The sequence below is a fragment of the Malus domestica genome, chromosome 11 (assembly GCF_042453785.1).
Source record: "Malus domestica chromosome 11, GDT2T_hap1".
NCBI classification, from domain to species: Eukaryota; Viridiplantae; Streptophyta; class Magnoliopsida; order Rosales; family Rosaceae; genus Malus; species Malus domestica.
In genome coordinates, this window is record NC_091671.1 from 21,248,131 (window position 1) to 21,275,769 (window position 27,639).

The 27,639-nt window shown below is 37.3% G+C and overlaps 1 protein-coding gene across 2 annotated transcripts; it reads left to right on the forward strand.

Annotated features, from left to right (window-relative positions):
- Window positions 1–3,116: 3,116 nt before the first annotated feature.
- LOC103430036 (serrate RNA effector molecule) lies at window positions 3,117–11,894 on the forward strand. Of its 2 annotated transcripts, XM_029088744.2 has the most exons (13): window positions 3,117–3,745; window positions 4,775–4,893; window positions 5,365–5,422; window positions 6,278–6,352; window positions 6,451–6,525; window positions 6,600–6,647; window positions 7,813–7,881; window positions 7,969–8,769; window positions 9,022–9,070; window positions 9,987–10,264; window positions 10,383–10,565; window positions 11,332–11,412; window positions 11,527–11,894. In XM_029088744.2, exons 1-12 carry the CDS (start codon window positions 3,309–3,311, stop codon window positions 11,390–11,392), a joined length of 2,253 nt encoding a protein of 750 aa, XP_028944577.1. In that variant the 5' UTR covers window positions 3,117–3,308; the 3' UTR covers window positions 11,393–11,412; window positions 11,527–11,894. The 2 variants fall into 2 exon arrangements, with proteins under 2 accessions (XP_028944577.1, XP_028944576.1); XM_029088743.2 differs by having other exon boundaries at window positions 11,332–11,894.
- Window positions 11,895–27,639: the final 15,745 nt, after the last annotated feature.

The following is a 27,639-nucleotide window of genomic DNA, read 5'->3' on the forward strand; positions in this document are numbered from 1 at the left end:
TGATCCAACGGTCGGATCTTCGCCAATTGCCAAAATCAAGTGGCTGTCAACATTTTATTTTATGAACTTACAAATCCAATTCGGGAAGATCAATACGTCGGATTCCCAACTCGTAATTTTCTATGGTTCTCAAATATTACGTACTATAACATATTAAAGTTTGGTGACGATCCAACGGTCGGATCATCGATTCATATAAGGACCTATTAACGTAACATAGAGAATTTAGATTCTAACAATCACCCTACGTCATACAATTACCAAAACTAAACTCAAGGCATCTAATTAGCCTAAGAATAACATCGACGGCCACCTGGCCACGCGCCCCGCACGCGACGCCACGGGTGGCGGTCGGCAGCCCCGACTCACCTGAAAATCCAACTATTTCCAAAAATTACCAAAATTTAAAAGAATGAAGATCTCAATGAGTAGAGTAAACTTTATACCTGCGGCCAAGTCTAATTTGGCCGGGAAAAGCTCCAATTTAGCTAAAATCCGTCGGAACCCTAAGTGTGGGTGTGCTTCGATTCTTCCTACTCGATGATCCGCCGCCCCTACAATTGATTTGGCTTTGTTCCATACCTCAAAGGAAGTCTAATGGTGGTAGAGACGGGTGTGATTAGTTTCAAATTTAGGTAAATTGAACCCAAACCCGCCGCACCTCTTCGTGCGGTTTCTCCCAATTTCAAAGCCAAAAACCCTTGATTTTAGGGGTGTAATAGGAAGAGGGAAGGTCATGGAGGGTTTTACAAGGGTTGGTTTGATGCAATTCGTCGGAAAAATGGGCCAAAACTCGTCGGAAATGGCAAGAACACCGACCGGGTCGGGTTACCAGTTCGCGGGTCGTGATTCCTCGTTTCTCCCTTCTTTCCTTTCTCCTTCTTTCTTCTCTTCCTGATTGGTCAGACTCTCCTCCCTCTTTTCCTGGTTGGTCCATCCACCCTCCTAGCTCTCATTCCTCCCTTCCCTTTTTCCGATTGGGCAGCAGCCATTTTTCCTTTCTCTTTTTCCTTCACAGCCACTCATGTGGCTCCCATAAAAAAAAAACCAAGTCACAAAAGTATTTCCCAATTATGAAATTTATCTATTTGTCTTTAGTACTCGAAGTCTCATAAAATTTTATCCATAGTTCTGCTTTCGCTTCTGCTTACGCCTACACGTTCGTATCGTTGAGTACTTCGAGAGTATGACAAATAATAGCACGTATGAGTTACTAAAATATGGTCAACTAAAGTCAATGACCTCGCTTCTAGGGTATTTTCGTCAATTCCCTCGATTAAAATAAATAGAAAATGAAATTTTTGGAACGGGTTGTCACAATAAACACGTTGATTAAAACACAAGATCAATGTTTCAGAAGCTTCACATGAAGTAAGACTTCATATTTCATTATTTTAGTGACTTCAATGACATCAATATTTATTTAAGCCTGCTTTTGCTTCCCAGGTCTTCCTTGGCTCTGAGATGGCCATTATTTTAAGACCACAGAAATGAAAATATGTCTAAATTTTGGAAACCGCACTTTGGAAATATATGGAATTGCAATAGGTACTAACTACTAACTAATTGAAATGGTCTTCCTTGGCTCTGAGATGGTCATCTCAGTTGCTCAGAAAGGGTTTTGAGCTTGTCAATAGGTACTAACTACTAACTAATTAATGTTGCAGAATTTAGTTGCATACTGATTGTTAAAAAATGTATAGCTTCTGTAATGAGTTCATGTTGACAAATGTTGAGACACTCAGTAAATCAGAGCGTTCCATGAAGAGGCTAATGCTTGTCTAAATACTTTGAAATTGTCGTTGGTGTAGGATTGCTCGAAGAACTCAAAGAAAATGTGTATAGCGTATGTAGAAAATGTGGAGTGTATGTAAAAAATGTAAGGTGTATGTTAGAGCAACTCCACCGTGGGAGCCCTCCCCCCAGGCAATACACTATGCTATCCACCCAGTGAACAGTAACTGCCCTAAATGAACAGTAACCGCATTTTGCATCTCCACCGTTGCACTTCAATAGCCCTGGCAATAGGCAATAAAATATTAGTATTTTTTTATGTATAAAATAATACAAAATAATTTTATTTGTCATCTCGTTTTTTTATTTATAAAATAATACAAAATAATTTTATTTGTAATCTCGGATAAGATTTTTAATCGTTCTTGTTGCGCCACGTGTCATTATCCGAAAAGTTATAAAATAATACAAAATAATTTTATTTGTAATTTCGGATAATAGTTGAGAAAGATAGGAATGTGATTGAAAGTAGTTGAGAAAATATGAAATTGTGGTGTAAGGTAGATGATAATGAGAATGTATTTATAGAAAAGTAAAAACAATTTTTTTTTTAAATTTTTCAAATTTTTTTTCGGATTTTTTACAATTTTTAATTTTTTTTATTCAACTAATTAATCTCTGCAGTTGAATTTAAAAAAAAATTGAATTTCAACACTTCAGATTATGCCACGTGTCACAATGGTAACATTTCTGATTTTTAAAACTATTTTTTTATTTTTTATTTATTTATAAAGGCTAATAATATCAACTGTTGATCTCAGATTCAACGGTCCAAATTTTTTTATCGTTGAGATCGAACGGATCGTGGGAAGCCACGTGGCTTCCCAACGGTAACAATTTTTAGTGGGTCGCGGGCCCCAATTCCTGAAATCCTGTCGGCCTACGCGCCCATACGTGCGCTTGAGGGGCAAGCACCTGACAGAAAAAAATAAAAAAAGTGGCTGACGTCTGGGTGACGTCAGCCGTGCGTCATAAAGCCCTCAGGCTCTCGGGCTGGCAACTCCTGCTAGGCCCCTCCCTCGGGCCGGGCCTGTCCCTCGAGCTACCACACGGTGGACTCTCTCACTCGGGCTCTATGGCCTTGTTCACCAACCTTTCCCCCGAGCACCAGCCAACGCTGGAACTATTCTTAAGATTATGGGGTGTGAGGGTATTATGGAAAATAATGTGAGGTGTTTAAGATAATTTTTAATTGAAAAAGTAATTGTGGAATGTATTCAACAATATGTGAAGTGTTAATATAACAAGCCTAATTTAATTTTATTGCCCTGGCTCTTTAATTGCTATTGCCTTGTATTGTACCAAACGGTAGAGATGCTCTTAACGACGTGATGGTGTCAGTATTGAAATCATCTTTTCACACCCTTGGCTCATTGGGCAGAGTAAAAAAAAGAAAAAGAAATAGTGGAATTGAGTCCCATCTCCCACTCATGAGTCATTAGTCGTTTCCGGGCGTTTCATTTTATTCTAGGGTTTGTTTCTTCACTCTCTGGCTCTACAAATCCCCAAAATCCATGGCCGAGATCATGAACATGCCCGTCGACTCCTTGGACCGTCGTTCTGATCGCAAAGAGAAGTCCTCCGAAGATCCCCAATCCCCGCCGCAAGAGGCACCAGCTCCGCCTCAGCCTGCCGCACCCTCGCGAAGGCGCGACAGAGACGAAAGGGACAGAGGCAGAGACGATAGGGACCTCGACCGCCCTCCCAGTCGCCGCCCCGATTACTACGATCGAAATCGCTCCCCTCCGCCTCCTGCTATTCGAGAGAGGGATAGAGATAGAGAGAGGGACTATAAGCGCCGGGGCAGCCTCAGTCCTCCACTCAGGGACCGCAGGCACTCTCCGCCACGGAGGTCTCCTCCACCTCCGTTCAAGCGGTCTAGGAGGGAAGATGGAGGGTATGATGGCAGGAGAGGGAGTCCCAGAGGAGGGTTTGGACCTGGGGATAGGAGGTGAGTGAGTTTTGTTGGTTTTCCTTGAGTTTTACTACTGGTTGCAGATGAGTTTGTGCTTCTATTTTCTGTTTGTTTTCTGAGAGAATACGAGGGAATAAGTTAGTGGGTGGAGAAATTGAAGCATTGCATTTTGACCTCGTCGCGAATTTGAACATGGAGGGAGATTTGAGGACGTAAACCAAATTTTGTCCCTAATTATTTCTATTTGTAAGACCCATAATTGCATTTGATGACTACATCATACAAGAATGTTACAGGACCATAGTTTTTGGCAATGAACCTTGGGTTGAGTACATGGCCTCTTGATAATCTTTGCTGAAAAATAAAGCGGTTGAGTACATGGCCTCTTGATAATCTTTGCTGAAAAATAAAGCGGTTGAATACATGATCCTTGTGGGTTCTTTGTAAAATTCAGATCTAAATTTTTTGTTTGGTGGATATCCGGCCTTTGTAGTTTGAAATGTTTGCCTGGCTTGTAAATTTATCTTATTCATATGGCCACAAGTAATTCATCTCTTGATTTATTGTCTTCGGGTGGTTGGAAGGTAGCTGTGATGAGCATTCTAGTGGCATCAAATTTTGTGGAAACTTTATAAAAAAAGGAATTAGAGTGATTATGCAAAATGAGTTTCCTGTAGTTTCTTATCAAAAATTGGGGATAAGCCTGATTTCTGTTTATCATAACCAGCCTTAATACACTGGCAACGTGGATGCAATTAATTAATTCCTTTTAACTAATAAAGGGAAAAATGCCTTGATCTTAGAGGAGGAAGGGGACTCAAATGTGTCTCTTGCGGTAGATGCACCTTGTGTTTTAAACTACTGTCATGCTGTATGCCATTCCTGGTACCTTTAATGCTTATGTGGTCTTGCGGTTGCATGTCTGTTGGATCTTTTGGCCTATTTCTTAGTTCAGTTTATGGTTGGTTTTCCTACAGTATAGAGTTTGAAATATTTGGCACTTTATATAGTACTGTCTTTGTTGTTGAATTTTCTTGAACATTGTTCATTTGTTTTGATGCACAGGTTGGGATATGATTATCCAGGTGGATACGATCGTGAGATGGGGGGTAGACCTGGTTATGGTGACGAAAGACCTCATGGTCGGTATGTTGGACACCCATCTGGCGGCTATGGTCCTGGTGGTAAGTGCCTAAAACTTTTGCAGCGACTTTTTACGGGTTGGTGTGGGTTTCTTTTAGTCTTAATAATAAATATGAAGAAATTTTTATGTGTTAATGTGATTTAGAGGTAGCCATTGCTATATGATCAAGTGACAAGTGATTGGAAGATTATGGATGATAAGATACTTTTCCTAATTATTAAAGTCGTGTAGTTTTCTTATGTGGTGAGCTCTACATGGGAGGTTCAGTGTGAAGCTGATCAAACTTCCATTACTATATGATCTAAAAGCTTTCTTAAAATCTTTGACCATCTGATCTGACTTAGTGTTAAGGAAGTATGCAGTTTAAGCTAATTCAATGGTACAAGAGTCTGATATAAGGAAGCCTGGGCATGGTTTATGTTGTTGGGAACCATTTAATGTTTACATATTTTGGTCTTAGAAATTTTAATATTTTTAATTAGAAAATTTTGGTCTTCTTCCTTATTCTCAGACTGGGATTCAGGAAGGGGTGGTTTTGGTGATGCTTCCAGCACTGGGACTACTCAAAGGTTAGTTGATCCTGTACGTTAGTTCTATTTTTACTCATTATGTATAGTTGCTTATCCCTTTTTGTATTTTCTATTTCTGTTTTTTTGGGTATGTTTATGATAGTTATTTTTTGCTTACTTAGAATGAAAAGTTAAAATGATTTCTATTGTTGATCTATTATTTGGTTCTCAGATGGACTTCATTTGAGCACACTATCCATTAGTTCGGGATTCTTGAATTTATCAAAATTGAAATGTTAACCGAACTTCAACGTGTGGTATTTAGGGAACTTTGTTATTCAGCATCATAATACATGACAATACTTTATGTGGCTTTTCTCCTTTTCTTTTGTAGTAGTTTTTGTTTTTGTTTTGCAAATCTTTAATTAAGGTCGTGTAGGCTAGATTACTAGCATTCTAATTTTTAACTGGATGATTGTTGAAGCCTACGAATAAGGTTACGCTTGTTGAATTGCTTAGATTAGTCTGTACAGTATACTGCCTGGTGACTGTAGCTTAATACTTGCATGATCTATATTATTGAAATGTCTTGTTCAAATTCAAGGATCAACTGATGCAAGGCTAGAAAATGTCATAATTTTCACTTTATAAGTGGTTACAAATAGGTGTTATCTCTCTTTTCCATGGTTTTTCTAGTGAAATAAAATGAGTATTGGTATTGGAGAATGATTTTTGGTTTTTATTTGGTTTAATTTGATTTATTTTTAAATCTACTATGCTCCTTCTTGTCGTTCAACTTAAATAAACCTTCTGACAAGCTTGACTGTTTATTGATTCTCTTAATTTAATTGGTATCTTTGGGTTGGGGATATATTCTTTTCACCGAGTAATGTGACATACTGAATAACTTTTCAGAGAAGGGTTGATGTCATACAAACAATTTATTCAGGAGCTTGAAGATGACATTCTTCCATCCGAAGCTGAGCGCAGGTACAGAATGGAGTAATTGTAATGCACATTACATTTTTTTTTTGCTTAACTTATGATTTTGAAGAATACGGTGGTGATTGGAACTTATTATTATGCAGATATCAAGAATACAAGACAGAATATGTGTCCACCCAGAAGCGAGCCTATTTTAATGCTCATAAAGATGAGGACTGGTAACAGTGTTTTACTTTGTTTCTTTCCTTTACCTAACATGTGTCCTTCTAACAGAACTAGCTTGTATTTGTAGGCTGAAAGACAAATATCATCCCACAAATCTGCTCACTGTTATCGAAAGGTGTGCACTGCTTACGTTTTCAATTAAAAAAAACTTTATGCACTTAAGCAGAATTTTGTTGCTGGAAATTTTTTCAAGTGTTTCATTTTGCTGGGGTGATGTAATCTTACGAAACTGATATTGTCATTTTTTTTGGAGAAATTAGGTTCACATCCTTCTTTTTGCTACTCCATTGATTAAAATCCTATTCATTTTCAATTTTTGATCAAGGTCCTTGGATATTAATAACATCATTAATTATTTGAATAATAAAATATTTTTATTTTTAAATATATTCCTTTAGTGTTAAAAATGTTACAATTAGTATATTTATATTTATGGCTAAATTTTGTATCATATATTTTTATTTTTAGTTTGTACCTATTTTTAATTTGTACCAATTTTTTTTTCATTTTTAATTTGTACCCATATATTAGTTCCTTTTTGTGCCCATATTTTTTAAAGTTTTATTTGTGTTTGTACCCATGTGTATACCGTCACTTGACATTGTATATTTAATCAACGATAGAAAAATTACATATGCTATATTTATGTTTTATGCCTAAACTTTGTATCATATATTTATATTTTTAGTTTGTACCCACTTTTAATTTGCAACATTTTTTTAAATTTGTAGTATTTTCTTTTTAGTTTTATTTTGTACCCATGTATTAATTTCTTTTAGCGCCTATATTTTTTAAAAATTCATTTGTACTCATAATTTTTTAATCTTTTATCTGTACCCTAATTTATTTATAATGTACCCATTCTTCTTTATTAATGTACCACTTTGTTATATGTGAAATGTACCAATTTTTTTTAACACTATGGATGCATTCTTTTGCCATTTATTATTTCTTATTTTCACATAGTTTTTATCCATTTATTCAATCAAAATGTTTGAATTTTTTTATTGTAACCGTTTATAATAGTATTATAATGAGGGATTTTAAATTTATAGGGTTATAAATCTCATAAAATATCAAACAATTACTGTCAAAACTATAAAAATATAAATATTAATTGTAATATAATGAGGTGTACAAAGTCAAGGGACTTTGATCAAACTTTGAATATCATTAAGGTTTTAGTCAAACAATGTTAAGGATAAGGGACAACATCCAAAGTATCCCTTTTTTTATTTATCATAAATCTACTAAACTATTCTTGTGGCATTTCTTTCTAGGAGGAACGAACTTGCACGAAAAGTAGCAAAAGATTTTCTGCTTGATCTACAGAGTGGGACCTTGGACTTGTAAGAACTGTCTACACCGTGTATGTGTGTTTGATTATGTCTTATGTCTATTAAAGCAGGCTGATAGTATTTTGGTTTTGGCTGCAGAGGCCCAGGTGTCAATTCCGCAGCTTCAAATAAACCAGGACACAATAGTGAACCAAATTCTGAAGATGAAACTGACGTGGGTGGCAAGCGGAGACGGCCTGGCAGGGAACCAAATAAAGAAAATGTTCTTCTTTCAGCTGCTCCTAAGGCTCACCCAGTCAGTTCTGAGCCTAGACGTATACAAGTAGACATTGAACAAGCGCAGGCCCTTGTTCGCAAACTTGACTCTGAAAAAGGAATTGTGGAAAACATTTTATATGGACCTGATAATGACAAAAATAGAGAAAAATTGCACGGTGGCTCCACTGGCCCTGTTATTATAATACGGGGTTTGACATCTGTAAAGGGCTTGGAGGGCATTGAGCTACTAGATACTCTTATTACTTATCTCTGGCGCATCCATGGTTTAGATTATTATGGAATGAGTGAATCAAACGAAGCTAAGGGTCTACGGCATGTGAGAGCAGAGGGGAAGAGTTCCAATCTGACCAGTAATGGAAATGAGTGGGAAGAGAAATTAGACTTGCGTTGGCAAGAAAGGTTGCAGAGTCAAGATCCCTTGGAAATAATGACTGCTAAGGAAAAGATAGATACTACTGCTTCTGAATCCTTGGATCCCTATGTTCGGAAGATCAGGGATGAAAAGTATGGCTGGAAGTATGGTTGTGGAGCCAAGGGTTGCACAAAGCTCTTTCATGCTGCTGAGTTTGTGCACAAACATCTTAAATTGAAACACCCTGAACTTGTGATGGAGGTGACTTCCAAACTGCGCGAGGAGCTGTATTTCCAGAATTATATGAAGTATGTATTTTCTATTTAAAGTAAAAGAAGGAACTATGCAAGATTTTTTTTTTTTTTTTTTTTTTTTTTTTTTTTTTTGAGTACATCGATATTTTACACTACGGGGAGGGGGATTTTGGTTAAGCCACACAATGGGCAACCTAATTTAGTATAAAAGAACTATGCAAGTTGCTATCATGTTATTCTTTGGATTCAAATAGTCGTCAAGTTTCTCTTTTTATGTGGTTTTTAACAATATATTTTCATGCACAGTGATGTGGATGCACCTGGTGGAACTCCTATTATGCAGCAATCTGTACTGGTAAGAATCTTTGAAATCAACATATTAATGTTTCTACTATGGCTGTGTACATTATTACCTTTCCTATGTATGCAATTGCAATATATGCACCCAGGAAACAAATTGGTAACATAATATCAGGTTTTTGCCTCCATCCTCTCTCTCTCTCTCTCTCTCTCTCTCTCTCTCTCTCTCTCTCTCTCTCTCTCTCTATGTAATTCAAGGTTTAATAAAGACTTGGGATATTAGAAACTTGACCAGTTGGCATTGTTATAGTTTATTACATGACTATGTGGTCTGTTTCAAACTGTATGGTTTCTAAGTTTTATTAGTCTTTCCATACAGGAAGCAGATAAAATTGAGACAAGGATAACCTACTGATAATCCCAATATCACAATGAAATGAATCATATGATCTCTAAATGCATCTAAATGGAAATAATATTTATAGGACAATACCCGAGCAGACTTTTAAGTTTGCTTTCTTATAGTTGAGATGCATTTCTGTATGCACGTAGGGACAATACCTGCTTTGACTTTGGTTTTTCCCCCCATTTAAAAGTGCATAGTTTTGGTTGTATCAATATCTGTCTTGTCTTGCTTAGAGTTGTTATGCTATTTTTGTAGGATACTAGTTATAAATGCGTAAATTTTAGCTTGTCCATTTTTTCTTGGTATCTCTTTCGAAACATCATGTCATGATCAGGTTATTCATATGATAAGGTAGCATTAGGATTATTCGGAACTGGGTGTACTAGTTTTAATAGTTCGTTTTCCTTTATTTCACAAACTTTGCAGTAGTCTATTGCAGGAAACTTATTTCTATTAATATTTCAAATTGTTGGTTAAATATGTTATTCCTCTAAAAATCATTTTTCATGTTATTGTTAGCGTTGTATCTGATTCACTCGCGTCACGCTGATTTTGTCATTTATAGAGGGACAAACCACAGAGGCGCAGGCCTGTAGAGAATAGATTGAAAGATGAACGTGGTAACCGTAGAGAACGAGACAATCGGGTCAATGGTGGTGAGAGATTTGATAGGTCTGAGAACATGCAATCAAGTGAATTCCAGCCCAATAATGATGGTCCAGATGGAGGGAATCCTGATGAACCGATGTTTGATAATTTTGGTGGGCAAGGAATGCGTGTTGGTCCTCCTTTCCCATCGGATATACCGCCACCACCTGTATTGATGCCTGTGCCTGGTGCTGGGTATGTTCACAATTATTTGACATTTTTTTTTTCATTATATTTGAAATGGCATTGGTCTCTCTCTCATTTTCTTTTCATTCCTTCTTTGAGATCAAATAATGTATTGTTTTTATTGCAGTCCGTTAGGACCTTTTGTTCCTGCTCCCCCTGAAGTTGCAATGCAAATGTTGCGAGATCAAGGTGGTCCTCCACCTTTTGAAGGTAGTGGTAGAAATGTGTGGTCTGGACCCCAAATGAGTGGGCCATCCCCAATTCTTGCTTTATCTCCAGCTTTTCGACAGGATCCTCGACGTTTAAGAAGGTAACTTATGTTTGAAAATAATTGAACTGTAGGCTTCCTTACTGGATCTGGTGATTGGTGTTGGAGCCAAGCGCAGTATATATTGGTTTTCTGGTTGAAACTATTAGCGATGCTAGTAATTAGATTTAATTATGTTCCTTAACTTTCAGATGTTGAGGGAAACAAGTTCACAAGTGTGTTGCTCTTCTGCTTGGTTTCCACTCTCCTTTTGTGTTCTTTGTAGGGAAAATCTTCTACTAGCTGAACCAGAAATAATTGTAAATGATTGATTACAACATACATGGGATGTATGAATGCCAATCATGTGTACCATCCCTCAATTTGGTGACTGGGTATATCTGCTTAGCTGTAGTCTGGGTTTTCTTTTTAGCCTTTTAACTTTTTCGGTTTGGTTTCTCTTTTTCCATGTATTGGCGTGATTGGTTTATATGGTTGTTGGTGCTATTATTGTTGGTATGGTCAAACCTGTTTTAGCATTATATATATTAACAAAGCAGCATAAAAGACAGTCATGTGATTGTCGGGTGTTGGTGCTTCGCTTCTTTGTCAGTATTAGGGTCTTATTTTCCCCCTTTGGTGTTGGTGGAACTTGTTTGCCAGTGTAACCAAAAATGAAAAGTTGACTTGTTTGCCAGTTATTCCACTGTCGAAAATGGAGATAACACGATATTCAACTTTTTGGTTTTTGATTGCCAACAATATCAATATTTTTGTTAATTATAAGGCTGTAGACACGAATTATTGATCAGATTTATAATTTATGCAGTTATCAAGATCTAGATGCCCCAGAAGATGAAGTGACAGTGATAGACTACAGGAGCTTGTAGATATTTTTGTTGGCAGGATGGTAAAAAACATGAACTCTGTATATCCTGCATATTATTTCCAGGCAAAGGCAACTCCCGTACGGTCTCTCGAGGTCAATCACTGAAAGTTTGTTGCATCTTGACTTTGACTGCAGTTTGAAATTGTAGTAAAATGACTAGCAGGACATGGGCCCTGATAGTCACGTAGAATCCACTGCTCTTTTTCGTTGATGGGTGCTGCCGAGATGGTAAGATGTGCTGGGGATGTAAGTCATGTTTTTTTGCTCCACTTTTGAAATATTGAGAGGTAACGATGATGCGTATTTTTGAGTTCCGAGTGGGAAATGTGTCTTGGAAATCATAATGGCTGGCTGTAAATCGGAGTTGTAGACACCATAGATTCCAGATGGCTTTGCATTTGTTTCCTTTTCATCTTATTGGGTTAAATTGTTAACGACTAATACTGAACTATAGATTAGTTATTCATTTGTTTCTTAAGTAAAGACCTTTTTCTTTGTTCAAATTATTCTCATTAATCATTACAGTCTCGGATCTGAAGCACGCGGTACTGGTGGCGTGTTTCGGAAATTTCATCTTCCCCCTGTATTTTGGGTTTGTAAGTGATCCGGTTTTTGGTCGAATTATTCTGTCTAGTAAACGGTTACCACGCTTGAAATTATTGAATCTTACCAATGTTGATGAAGTACGGAGAGGCGTGAATTTGCCAGTACCCTGCTCATTTGCTTCAGTTCGTATCTCCATGTGCTCTCTGAAGTGCGCTGAATTCCTCGATTTGATTGATAGAGAAGTTGTTCTATTTACACGACCCACGACCCACGGGTAAGGCAGATCCCTTTTTTGGGTTTTTGTTTGATAGAAAAAGGACGAGCATTTGGAGGGAGCCAGATATTTCATCGTGCTCGGAAGATGGGGCGGTACACTCATCTTATTATACAACTGGAGGAGAGTTTGTAATCATCATATATTTCTACTTTAAGAGGAAGGAGGATTGAGGTATGCCAAACAATGGCTCAGTTGTTAACTACATATCGAACTCAATATAAATATAATGCGTCTTTGTCATCCAAGTGAGTTAAACCTGATACAAGTGAAGAGGAAAACAACTGGATTATAATACTAGCTCGCACTTTGATTTTCTTTTAAAATATGCCATCAAATGACCAAGGAAAAAAATTGCATACAAGAGCATCTCCAACAGTCCACAAAAGTGACTGTATACATATTTGTTTACTTTTGTGATAATTTGCTACATTGCAGCCACACTTCCTGTTGATAATCTGCTCTATGTATATAAAGGGAGCACCCCAAAATGGTGAAAGATTCAAAATATCATGAATTGTCCTTAAAAACTCCAAAGTTTACAATTAAATTAATATAAAATTAAAATATTAATTTAAGATATTTTAAGTTTTAAATAAAAAGCTTTAGAAATAAAAAAGGTCGTACCCAGTGCACAAGGCTCCCGCTTTACGCAGGGTCTGGGAGAGGTGAATGTCGGCTAGCCTTACCTCCATTTATGGAGAGGCTGCTCCCAAGTCTCGAACCCGAGACCAAAAAAAAAAACCCCACATTAGTGGGTGGTTTTGTTGACTTCTATTTTCTTTTTATATAATTTTTTTGACAAGAAAATATATAAATAAAAAACAATTTTCTAAGTTCCTTTTAAATCGTAAAAAAAAACCTTAACTTAACATACAAAGGGCAATTGTTGCACACGTAAGTGTATGGCAAGAGGCTAGTTATTTTATAAGACAAACGGGAAAAAATATATAAAAAAAATGAAAACAAAAGGCGATTATATGGAAAACTAACAAAAAAAATTTCACTGTTATAAATAAGCAAATGAGAGAGAGATAACCTTTGCTAGAAATTGAAGTTGAACGGGTGCAATGTATCATATCGTTTATTTTCATAACTGTATCACAAAGGGTGCAAGTAAAGAGAGGGGAGGGGTATATATAACGACCCGTCCCGGATTTTACAGAACATCGAGGGCAATTTTGTAATTCCACTTTGGTTGGAAGATATTCTAAATGGTTGCTTTTGGATCTTGTTTGGTGTGCCATGTGGGGCCAACTTTTCTTTTTGGTCCAGCCCACTCTTTCTTTTTCTCTCTCTTTTCCCGTGACTTTCTCTCGGTTCTCTCACTCCATCCCTTTGCACACTCTCTCTCCATTTATCTCCGAGAATGAACCACCATCATTCCTCTCGATTTCGACCAAGCTAGTCCCATAAATCCTTATTTCGAACCTTTGGGACATAGGGAATACGACTACATCCTCACTTGCATCATCAGAGCACCATTTGAGTGATCCACCATTGAAGCTGAGAGCTTCAAGCTTCCATTTCTCAAACCCAGTTTTCCGATGAAAACCCAATAGCTTGCGAGCCAATTTCCGGCTAGCTCCGACCACGGTCGGGGAAACCAAAGGTGCAATTGTTTATGGCATTTTCGTCTTTGCTAGTTTGTACGGCTCTTCAACGGCGAAGTATCTATGAGTGGACCCCTTCTAAAATGCATATTTTACTATTAGAAATGTATACATGAAAAACATGATTTTATGACTACGTTTTATGAAAGGTTTATGAGTAAATTGGTTTCACGCTTTATGAATTATCATGCTTTATCGACTTTACGTTCCTTGTGGTATATATGATTGATGATTATATACATACTTGTGAATGTGGTTTTACGATATGATGTTTTAGCTATTGAACTCTAATTAAGATATATATATATATATATATATGTGTATTAGAAATATTATGTTAATGTTTTTATGTACTCACTTAGTGGTTATTCATATGATCTGCCTACAGGCGAATGTCCTGCCTACGGGCGAATGTCCTGCTTACGGGCGAACAGTATTGCCTGCGGGGGAATGATACCTATTTATATGGCTTCGGCCAGGCGTTTTGGTTGGTGCCTACGGGCGGAAGATATTTCTTTTTATATATATTTATATATCTACCCAGTACTACTACTACTAAGCACTTTATATATGATATATGTTGTATGAAAGGTTTTATGGCATGCTAGGGTTTTCGAAAAACCTATTACTTATTATGTTGTACAAGTTTTCTAAACTTGGGGGTTAGTACGTTAAAGATTAACTGTTTTCATATTACTTATATATCAACTTGGTCCACTCATGTTTTGTTTTGCGCCCCCTCAAGACTTAGATTCGAGGCGTAAAATCCCAGCATCAAGGCACTCCCGCATCGGCATCTTCGAGTCCTCTCGGTGTAGGACCCATCTCTTTGTTCATTCAATTTTATATTATTCCTTTTTTAGTGTCTCAGACTAGTTGTATGCTCTAAACACGTTCCATAAATGCACAATCATTGAATTTAAATGCATAAGTTTTAATTATGTTCGTTACTTCTCATGCATGTTAGTATGGCTTCATCACATTCGGGTGTCGGCCAACACGTGCCTACCTTGGTATTTGAAGGATATTATGGTTGGGCATGTCAATTTGGTATCTGAGTGTGGTTTGTTCAGAGCATACTTAGGATCTTCTGTGACTGTAGTAGTGTATCGGTCATGACATCATTTGGATGTCACGACTTCCGAATTTGGTGCCATTCGACGCAGTTGTGCGAACCTTTCTCTGTTTGATTTGTCACCTTCTGGTTGAAATACAACGATTTGTGTCGGGATTGTGCCTCAGCTGTGACAAAATGGATTATTGGACGACTTTCAACATTGGACCGATACTCTGCAACATGCGTTCCCTAGGAATTGCGAGCATAGTTGATTTTACATTAACGTGACGTGAATTAGAAATCTCAACTAGAGGAAGTCTGGTTAAGACCAGCTGAAGATCCGAGATGGCGATGCCACTCTGCAACATGCGTTCCTTAGGAATTGCGGACATAGTCGGATCTACATATGAGTGTTTGGAAATGGATGAATTTTAATGTTATGAGTTGGTTAAGGCCAATTGGAGACTCGAAACGGTTATGCTACTCTGCAACATGTGTTCCTTAGGAATTGCGGGCAGAGTCGTATCTACATAGGAATGTCGTGAAAAAAAAAATGTCACTCTACGACATGAGTCCCTTAGGAATGGCAGGCAGAGTCATATCTTTATGGAAATTATTCGAAACATTCGAAGTTCGTGTTAGAGAAAGCGAGTAAACGCTAGTTGTTATGAAGTTTAGTAAGTGGTAGTTTGGTGGGATCAGATCAATGCTCTCAGACTCATTCTTGCTGAGGAAACTCGTGTAGATCCTTAGAGCAATTCTCGGTGATTGTTTTATCGATAACTTTCTTGCTTACTCCAACCACGAGGTCAAGTTTACCAAACATCGACAATCAGCTGTATGCCAAAATGTTATTTTTGTCTACATTATATATTGCTCTTGGAAGACTCTTTGGTAGCAGACGCCATTCTCATCAATTTCCAAAAGGGGGACCGTTGTAAATTGAAAACACCCACAAGTGTGGTAAAATGCGAAATATCCTTAGTTTTATCCTTTCTACCAGTTGTTCTTAACTATTCCTTCAGCTTAGCCTTTTTTCCTGTTGGGCGAAGAAACCAGTCAACTTTATCGCGATGCTGACGGTGAGCTAAGTTTTTGACAATGGGGTATTGTCTCATATGATCGTAGCCTTTACACTTTTTGAATTTCTGCAGTGGTGTATTATTAAATCTTTGGCTGCACGCTGATGCAACATGATCGAGTAACGCGTGTGCCTCTTGACGATTGGAGCTGCATGATGTGAACCATCCTATCTTTGACCTAGAGCTGACAACGATCTTCCTTGCTGTAAGATCTGGTGACGTTTTCTCTACATCGAGAAATGTTGCATCCTTTTTTACCAAAGAGGTTGTAGTGTATTTCACACAGAAATGGCTGAGTTTGAAATGGAAGCGGTGAGATGGAAGCCATCGGGCTTATCTTAATTTCTTTCTATTCCTGATTAGGGGTGGGAAGAAATTTCCATGGTTATCATTTTCGGGTCGTTAGGGACCCATTGGGGATGTGAACGGAGGTAGGTGAGTGTCACCATAGAATTCCTATACGAATCACCTTGTACACATGGAGACTATGATGATGCTTCGATACTCGTTGGTCAACTCACTCATCGTATTATCTACCAGTCCGAGAGGACTATACTTCGACAGTTTGGCAAAATTCTTCATTCTAGATTTCTTTAGACTGACATCTCAATTTACATCGGTTGCGACCATAATCCCAAATACACCTTTTGGTTGTAGAAAGCATTCTAGTCAACTTTGGATTCGTGCTTACCCTACGACACTTCGTATCATTTCACTTCGTATTTTTTTTCTATTGCAGAGAGACTATTTGAAAGTTTTAACCGGGACCACTAGTCATTCAATCACCCATTAACATTTTATCGAGCGAATCAGTACCACCGGTGATTGAATATCCCTGAGATTATCGTTCCCTGAGTTTACCGTTGTAACAAGTTGTTGTGAAAGTTGGAATGGGAAAAGGTTTGTGTTCTAGTCTATCAGATTACTTTAGACTACCACTCGAGTCTAGTCCGCACTTAACCATCTCGACTTGCCACCACAAGAATCAAGTTAGGTACTTACACGTATTCTTGCATCAAAGTGACGCATTCACTCCAATTATATTATACTTTAGATTTGTTGGACTTGTTTAGACCCTTAGATTCGTGGGTGTTCACTTAGCCTTCTCAGCATAACTGTTCGCTAAATCCGAGAGAAATTTAAAATTTTCAATGAATTAGCTTGCTTAGGCATTGTGAATCACATTGTTTATGGCTCTTAGTGTATCGTCACTTTTGTACCTCATCGTGATGCGCATTTCACTTCTAAGTTTTGTGAAGTTTCCGTGAAGGCCTTGAGTACTAAGTTGGTTGTCCTGTATCGCATTGTTTTTATTTGCAGACTGTTGGATAGTCTTGAACAAACTACCTAGACCTTGGAAGACGTGTTGTGTTCTTTTGATTTATGGTTTTGAATGATTAGAATTTGCACCGATCTCTTTTGAAGTAATTACAATGATAGTTTTTATTTTCAGTTTGTGTATGACACTATTTGAGACTTGATTTGATAGATTCTATTAGCTGCACTGGTTGGACAGTGGAGTTCTACTAATTGGTTTTCGGATGTTTGATTTTATGATTTGAGAAACTGTGTGCTTGTGTTGTTGTTGACTTGGGTTTGGACATTGGTATGTTTGCACCCTTAGGAAGTTACTAGCTCATTGAGACAACAATGTGTTGTCGATATCGCGAGCGGCCGACTATGATATTGATGGCTTATTCGTTGGGTTCGTCAAGCAACTGGGTAGGTAGACTTGTCTACAATATTTGCTACTGTTTAGTTATTGTTGGGGCTCGGCCCAAAGACAATATGTTCTCGGAGTCCGTGACGTTACGAATACTTGGGCAAGACCCACTTTCATTATCGGTTTTAATTTTCAGTACAAGTATTTTAACTTACCTTATTATAGTTTTATATTTGTATTTTTGACGTTACAAAGGGTTGGTTAAATCTTTTCCACTTTCAATTTTAAGTTCAGTACCAGTTTTCGACCTCTATTTTAGTACATATCTATTTTGACGCTATCGTATTATACGTACATACTTTTGACCTTATGTTATTATATATTTTTTGACATTATATCTTTATTAAGTATGTTGCTACTTTTATACTGAATGGGGGAAGAAAGTAGGAGCTTGGTGGCATGAAAGAGGATTTTGCAACCCGCTCGCGACAATGTGGCATATTATCTTTAATGCAACCACTCTGACTTGATTTCTTCTTTATATATATATATATATATATATTCTTTCCTATCTTCGAGTATTTATGTTTAGTACGTCATGTTCAAATTTCGGGACAAAATTTTCTTAATGAGGGTAGATTGTAATGACCTGTCCTTGATTTTACGGAACATCGAGGGCAATTTTGTAATTCCACTTTGGTTGGAAGATATTTTAAATGGTTGCTTTTGGATCTTGTTTGGTGTGCCATGCGGGGCCCACTTTTCTTTTTGGTCCCCCGGCCCACTCTTTCTTTTCCTCTCCTCCTTCCCATGACTTTCTCTCGGTTCTCTCACTCCATCCTTCTGCATTATCTCTCCCCCTTTATCTCCAAGAAGGAACCACCATCATTCCTCTCGATTCCGACCAAGCTAGTCCTATAAATCCTTATTTCGAACCTTTGGGACATAAGGAACACGACTACATCCTCGCTTGCATCGTCAGAGCACCATTTGAGTGATCCACCATTGAAGCTGAGAGCTTCAAGCTGCCATTTCTTAAACCTAGTTTTCCGGTGAAAACTCGACGGCTTGCGAGCCAATTTCTGGCTAGCTCCGACCATGGTCGGGGAAACCAAAGGTGCAATTGTTTATGGCATTTCCGTCTTCGCTAGTTTGCACGACTCTTCGACGGTGAAGTATCTGTGAGTGGACCCTTTCTAAAATGCATATTTTACTATTAGAAATGCATACATGAAAAGCATGATTTTATGACTACGTTTTATGAAAGGTTTATGAGTAAATTGGTTTCACGTTTTATGAATTTTCATGCTTTATCAACTTTACGTCCCTTGTGGTATATATGATTGATGACTATATACATACTTGTGAATGTGGTTTTACGATATGACGTTTTAGCTACTGAACTCCGATTAAGATAGATATGTATTATATATTAGAAATATTATGTTAATGTTTTTATGTACTTACTTAGTGGTTATCATACGATCTACCTACAGGCGAATGTTCTGCCTACTGGTGAACGATTTGCCTACGGTCGAATGTCCTGCCTACGGGCAAATGAACTGCCTACGGGCGAATGATACTTCCTTCAGGCGAATGATACCTATTAATATGGCTTCGGTCGGGCGTAGGTTGGTGGCTTTGGCCGGGAGATATAAGACATGGCTTCAACCGGGGATAGGCTTCGACCGAAAGATATTTATATTGGCTTCGATCGGGCGTTTTGGTTGGTGCCTATGGGTGAATGATATTTGTTTTTGTATATATTTATATATCTACCATGTACTACTACTGTTAAGCACTTTATATACCATATATGTTTTATGAAAGGTTTTATGGCATGCTAGGGTTTTCGGAAAACCTATTACTTATTATGCTATACAAGTTTTCTAAACCTGGGGGTTAGTACGTTAAAGATTAACTGTTTCCGTATTACTTATATATCAACTTGGTCCACTCATGTTTTGTTTTGCGCCCCACTCAGGACTTAGAATCGAGGCATAAAATCCTGGCGTCAAGGCACTCCCGCATCGGTATCTTCGAGTCCTTTCGATGTAGGACCCATCTCTTTGTTCATTCAATTTTATATTATTTCTTTTTTAGTGTCTTGGATTAGTTGTATGCTTTGAACACGTTCCATAAATGCACAATCATTGTATTTAAATTTATAAGTTTTAATTATGTTTGTTACTTCTCATGCATGTTAGTATGGCTTCGTCACATTTGGGTGTCGGCCAGCACGTGCATACCCTGATATTTGGAGGATATTAGGGTTGGGTGTGTCAGTATAGGTATTATTGCTTTCACTCTTGATCTTGTGTGTTGTTTGATCATACATTGCATGCTTTTTATATAGAGCCATTTACGTGCAGAAGTCTACAAGGAAAATTAATGCATGTTGAAAACCATATCATCCAACAATAACAAAATCTGACAATACCACTAGTTTTAGCCATTCTTACCTTTTCACTTTTGACTAAACCGTGGGCATTCAATTCCCATAACTTTTACAACACTCCCTTTGGATGCCCACATATAAACTTCAGTTGCCTAGTTAAAACCTTGCTAGGAAAAACGCAGTGGGAAAAATCCTATTCAAAGGAAAAAGAATACAACATGCATGTATCCTGGATGCTCCCCCTAATTCCGTATTCTTCAATTTGATTGATTGATAAGCCGACGTAATCTGATAAGATGCACTAGCTTTTGAAATGTTCACTTTGGTAGAGATTTGGTGAATAAGTCTGCCAGATTTTTATTGGAACAAATTTGTCTGACTTCAATAACCTTAGCATTCTGAAGCTCGTGTGCACTGAAAACTTTGAAGATATTTGTTTGGTCTTATCGCCCTTGACGAATCCTTCCTTCATTTGGGCAACACATGCTGCATTATCTTTATGAATGATAGATAGTTGGAGTGTCTATCCTTGAAGGCAAATCACATGAATTCCAGATGTGATGGATCATGGATCTTAACCAAGAAAATTCACAATTTGCTTCATGTAGAGCAAGTATTTTCGAGTGATTGGAAGATGTAGCAACTAATGGTTGCTTTGTTGAACACCATGAAATTGCTATATTTCCATACGTGAACAATATATCCAATTTGTGAGTGGGCTTTATGTAGACCAGAGAGAAAACGAGCATCTGCATATCCAACAAGATTCTGGTCATTTGTGGGACCATCGGAGTAGAGAAGGCCCATGTCTGTGTCCCACGAAGGTATGTAAAACATCTTTGACTCTCTTTCAATGTTGAATTGTTGGAGCAAAGCTGTACTTTCCTAACAAATTGATTGAAAAAAGTATATATGGTCTAGTACGTTGTACTAAATACAATAAAACACCTATTGCACTAAGATATGGTACTTCTGGACCAAGGACCATCTCATCATCCTCTTCTGGGTGAAATGGATCTTTCTTAATGTCAAGAGACCGAATGACCATTAGCGTGCTGAGTGGATAAGCCTTGTCCATGCCAAATCACTTTAGGACATTTTCAATGTAAGCTGATTGATGAAACAAAATTCCATTAGCATAATGCTCGATCTGCAGGTCAAGACAATATTTTGTTTTCCCAAGGTCTTTCATTTCAAATTCGCTTTTCAAATATTTAGCAATGTTGTTGAGCTCTTCAGGAGTTCCAACTAAGTTCATTCCATCGACATATGCTGCTACTATAGCAAATCTAAAGTTTGATTTCTTAATAAACACACAAGGGAAAATGATAAAATGGTATATCCTTTCTTGATCAAACATTCAATGAGATGATTATACCACATTCGTCCAGATTGTTTCAGCCCATATAATGCCTGCCTTCATTTGATTGAGAGCATACTGATGTGAGAATTACTTGACACACAAATTAAACCCTATTGATGACAATTGTAGTAATGATGCAAGTAGGGATCGTTCTAGACCGGGGATTAACTAGGGATGCTAATCAACAAATATAAGACTCAAGAATATAAGAAGAAACTTAAAAACACAAAAGTAGGCTTTAAAACACTAAACTAGACTCAAAGAGTTCAAAATACTTTAAGGCACAAACTAAACAAACTTAAACACACTTCGATATAAGAAAGTAAATGGGAGGTATTGGTTTGGATGAGATTGAGATAACAACAAAAAGTAAAACTAAATAGATGGTTTATGGATTAGCTAGAGATCCATTCTTCACACATGACACACTTGTACATGAATTGATTTCCAATTGCTTTTCAATAGATTATGAAACTCAACACCCCAGATTAACCGTGATGCACGAATTAATCCTCAGATTTTCCTTGATTTATTGAATTGGATGAATGCATACGACAATCCAAATTATTCTCCAAAAGTCCTCTACATGAATGCATAATAGAGATACAATCAAAGATCATTACGTTCTATGAAAATCATAAGTGTTAACGAGGCATTCGTAACTATGAATGCATGATACGTTTGCCAAGAATTCAATTAACGCGATTGTGACTAGCAACCTTCACTACCAATGAATATAAACTTGTAACGATTAGGTGAAACTCATTTATATCCTAGCATCAAATTCATGCATGAAAACTAAGTATGCATCCTTAATCAACATACAAGAATTAGTTTTGAAGAAAGTAGTTAATTGAATTGCATTCACAACTTATTAAATCACAATTGGAAGAAATCAATTCATATCTCAAACATGTTCATGGCTTCGAACTTCACCCTAGCTAAGTAAGGGTTTAGTTCCTCATACTTGCAATTAAACAAAAACAATTGATATTAAACATAGAGAAACAAAGTAGAAGACACCTAGAATGTTCCAACAACTCCAATGGAATGGCTAGCACAACTCCAAGCACTCCTCCTTCTTTGCAAGCCTTGGAACTAATGGAAATGTGTATGAATGGCTGTGTGTCTTCCTTGAAGGCTGAATGGTGTTTATATAGAGGTTGAAAATGTCAAGCAATGCAAGGTAATGGACAAGGCACTCACGGCAATGGAAGGATGTGAAGCTGCCAGCTCCATTTTGCATGTGTATGTGCTGTTTTTGTGCTCTTTCCACCTAGAAACAATTATTCCAAAGCCACCCAAAGTTATAAGTGGAAGACCAACCAGAAATCCACCTCATAGTGGTCCAATTTCTGCCATTCCTTGCTGTCCATTCACTACCAATGTTGTAGAAATCTGCCAACTCCATTCCATTGCCGTGTGTGTGTGTGTGTGTGCTATCCTCATCACTTCCCACTCCTCCATGCTTTAATTTCTGATTCCTTGCTGCCTATGTGGTGTGTTCCTTGCTGTTTTCTTTCCTTCTTGCTGCCCATGTGGTGTTTATACTTGCACATACATGTTCTTCATCCATTTAGCTAGCAATAAACACATTTTCTGCCATCACATGGCATCTATGATGTTTGAAATTGTAGGCCAACACTTTGCACACACACATGCAGATTTCTAGCCCTTTGAATCATCAAATTCGTCCATCCTCATGTCTCCATGTTTGCACCATCCAATCTTGGCCCAAAAATGCTCCAAAATGCTCCAAAATGCATCTTTTTCCTCCTTGGCCCATAGAACCTATAAACACACGAAAATGGCTTAAACTACTAACATAACTAAGAACTAAGAACATAAATGCACGAAAACAAACATACTAAGTCGCATAAATATGCTCCTATCACATACATTGTGTTTGTTAGTCGTTTTAGGAAATTTAAGTCCTTATGCGATTTTCATATAGATATCAATATCTAATTATCTATATAGATATACAATGATGACATCCATAAGTCGCATATCAATTTTTTATTTTTTATTTCTTCTGAAACCACCAAACTTATTAAGTAACGGAATGTGATTGCCCATTACAGAAGAGTATGTCTTCTCATAATAAATTCTAGGTCTTTGTGAAAAACCTTATGCAATGAGTCGTGCTTTATATCTTGCAATCTCGTTTTTCTCATTGCGCTTACTTGTGAATACTCATTTGTAACCTACGAGGTTCAAGCCAAGCAGGGCTTGGACTACTGGTCCAAAAACACTTTGCCTTTCCAAAGAATTTAATTCTGCTTGGATTGCATCTTTCCACTTAGGCCAATCTTGTCTCTGTTTGCATTCATCAATAGAGAGGGCCTTAATATCATCGTTTAATATGATTTCAGTTGCTATTGCAAATGCGAACATGTCATCAATGATTATTTCATTTGGATCCCACAATTCATTATTACATGCATAATTTATGGAGATTTATTTGCTTTCATGTACTCCTGTCTCTTCATGGGCATGTATCTCATCAATGACATTTTCTTTTTTTGGAAGTACATAATCATGAATTGTGGACTCGTCATTCATTTTTTTTTTCATGAATGATTTCTTTTGGATTCAGGTGTGCATTTATCATTGTCTTTAGAGGAGCTGAATCTTTTGAATCTGGGGGTCAACCATGCTTTAGGCGTGCATTAGATGAATAATTTCTACCACTTTGTTTTGTTCAACAAGGACTTGCAGCTGGTATATGTGATTTTGTCATTTTCGTTGCATCATTAAATGCATCTAGCATTTGTTTAGCAATACTTTGAAGAAAGACGATTCTTTGCACTTCATTTTCACATTGAGTGCTTCATGGATCGAAATGAGACAAGGTGGGTACGTCCCATGTTAATCATTAAAGTGACAATCAACAAAACGCAAAGCGAGCGGTAAAAATATCACCTGTTAAGGGTTCCAATTATCTGATAATAGAAGGTGAATCAAAGCCAACATAAATTCCCAATATACGCTGAGGTCCCATTTTACTACGTTGTGGCAGTGCAATAGGCACATAAATAGCACAACCAAAAACTCATAAAATATGAAATGTTTGGCTGATACCCAAAACGAGTTATATTGAGGAGTATTGTTAGTTGGCAATAAGCCTCAATCAAACTAATGATGCAGCATGTAGGATGACATGTCCCCATGTAGAAATTGGCAATTTTGTTTTCATAAGCAGAGCACGAGCTATTAATTGAAGCCGCTTGATAAATACTTATGCTAAACCATTTTGAGTATGGACATGAGGAACACAGTGTTCAATATCAATGCCTAGTGTCATGCAATCATCATCAAAAGTTTGAGATGTAAATTCACCAATGTTATCAAGTCAGATCGACTTAATAGGATGATCTGGGAACTGTGCTCATAATTTAATTATCTGAGCAAGAAGTCTTGCAGTAGCTACATTTCGAGTAGACAAGATGTAAACATGTGACCATCGGGTAGACTCATAAACCAAAACCATGAAATATCGAAATGGTCTACAAGGTGGTTGAATAGGCCCACAAATATCCCCTTGAATTCTTTGCAAAAATGAAGGGGATTTAGCATCAATCTTTGATTGTGATGGTTTAATTACTAACTTCCCTTGAGAACAAGCCTTGCAAGGGTTATCATTTGATATAGCAATATGTCTGCTCAATAATGGATGCCCCTGAAAGTTGGTAATGATCCTATGCATCATGGTGGATCCTGGATTACCACAGACTGTCATGCCAAAACATGTAAATTTTTGGATCAATGAACTTCTGGTTCATGACAGTATGTGCTTCAATTGTCTTTATGTATGTATAATACAATCCACTCGATAAATCACTCAACTTCTTCAATGTATACTTCTGGATATCATGTGAGGTAATGCATAGATATTCCACATTATTTGCACTTTTCGTTTCAATGCGGTATCCATTCGAACGTATATCTTTAAAACTTAACAAATTTCTTGTAGATCGAGTAGCGTACAACGCATTTTGTATGGACAATATTGTTCCATTTTTTGCAACATGACCTGGGCTTTTCCTGAGCCTTCAATTACATCTGATTGGCCTGATATTGTTGTTACCTTTACTTTTGTAAGCATCAAACTTGAGAAATATTTTCGATCTCGAAGTATTGTATGCATGGTTACGCTATCTGCAAGATAAATATCTATGCCGTTCTTGTTTTGAGAACAACTAGTTTTTATCCATGCTTTCTGAGCAGGAGAATTAGAGTTAAAAACAATTTATTCATAATAAAAGGAAATTGTAATGCCACTTTTTATTGAATTGAAATAAAAGTTTTAAACGATAAGTGATGTGAAAATTATGTTGACACACAAATTAACCCTCTTTTTATCAATTGTAGCAATGTATGTAAGTAGGGATCGTTCTAGACCGGGGATTAGGAGGGATTGCAAAATCACTTGGAATTGACTCAAATACGTAAAAACAAGTTTAAAACACTAAAATAGACTCAAAGAATGCAAAACCAAACTTTAAAACACCAAAACAAACCAAAAGACTCAAAATAGCACCAAAACACTCAAAACTGCCTTAAAAACACAATCTGGGCAGTTTTGGACACTAAGCACCAAATTGGACGAATTTGGGTTTTAACTTGAATCAAAACACTTAAAAACACAAAGTAAAACACTTACTAACTAATTTGACACTTTAAAACAAAGGGGGATTGGTTTTGGACGAATTTAAAACAAAACAAACTTTGTAAATTAGAACAAATTGTAAAAACGAATTTGATTTAAATGGGTGAATGGAAGGCCAGCTAAGGGGTTCATCTCCACACATGTTACACTTGCATACAAAACGATTTCCAATTGCTTTTCAATAAACCATGAATTCTCAATGCCCCAAGTTAATTAGTTCTGCTTAAATTAACCTTCAGATTTTCCTAACGTTATTGAATTGGATGATTGCATACGACAACCCAAAACATTCCCCGCAAGTCCCCTACATGATTGCATAATAGAGATACAAGCAAGAATCATTAAGATCTATGAAAACCATAAGCATTGACGAAGCACTTGTTACTATGATTGCATGAAACTTATGCCAAGAATTTACTTAACGCGATTGAGATCATCAACCTTTACTACTTGTGAATATAAGTCCATAACGATTAGGTGAAATTTCCTTATATCCTAGCATTCAATTTATGCATGATAATTAAGCGTGCACTCTCAACCAACACACACAAATCAATGTAATTCACATAGATAAGTAAATTGAATTCACAACTTATGAAACGCAATTAGAAGTAATCAAATCATATCGCAAGCATAAACATGTATTTCGAATCCCCCCTAGCCAAGGGGGGGTTTAGTTCCTCATATGCACAAAACAAAGAGAATTGAATTTAAACATTGAAATCAAAGGAAAAGAAACACCTAGAAATTCCAGCGACGCGAACTTGAATGGCATGAACTTCCGAGCTTCCTTCTCCTCCTCCTTGGTGCGGCAAAGGGTCTAGGGACAGGTTTAGGACCTTAGGTGTATGGATGCATGGTTATGGATGGATGTAGTAGTGTTTAGGGGATGGGGATGGTGCGGCAAAGGGGTGGAGAGGTGTTTGGACGCATTTCTGAATTTGTGGAATGAATGAATGTGTATGAGAGGTGGTGTGAATGAATGGGTGCGGCACCATGTATTTATAGGGTCCTAAAAGTCTAGCAAATCAGATTAGGACTTGGAGGATTAAATCCCATCAGGAAAGGGCTTAAAACAATCAGATTTTGGGTAGGAAAGGTCCTCCTAGGTGCGGCAGGGATGGATTAGAGGGATAAGGCTTCTAGATGGCCTTGCAAGGCAAGGAAATCAGTTTTCTAGAAGGGATAGGTGCGGCACTAAAGGATAGGGCAGATTAGGGCTTCTAGAAACCCTCTAATGCAAGGAAAACTCACAGCAAGGATGGATAAGGTTTCTAGAACAAGGATGAGGTATCCTAAATGGATAAGGTGCCCTAAATGGATAAGGATTCCTCATTGCACTTGGAAACTTTGCTTATTAGGATTAGGAAACCTTGTCTTTGTCATTCCTTCTTCATCTTGGACTCCTTTTCCTTCTTGGACTTGGAAAACTTCTTTGTTGCTTCACTTAAGACCATTTGGATTTTGACTTTCCTACCTCAAGTAGGAAACCTTGTTTGAGTAGGAATCTTCATCTTCAAGGAATCCTAATTCAACTAGGAAACCCATTTTGACTAGGAATCCTAATTCAACTAGGATTC

Excerpts from the sequence above, each read along its gene's own strand:
- LOC103430036 (XM_029088743.2), top strand. The coding sequence starts at position 3,309 with ATGGCCGAGATCATGAACATGCCCGTCGACTCCTTGGACCGTCGTTCT. Across the intron at positions 3,746-4,774 it reads TTTGGACCTGGGGATAGGAG|GTTGGGATATGATTATCCAG; the intron begins GTGAGTGAGTTT and ends TTTGATGCACAG. Across the intron at positions 8,770-9,021 it reads TATTTCCAGAATTATATGAA|TGATGTGGATGCACCTGGTG; the intron begins GTATGTATTTTC and ends TTTCATGCACAG.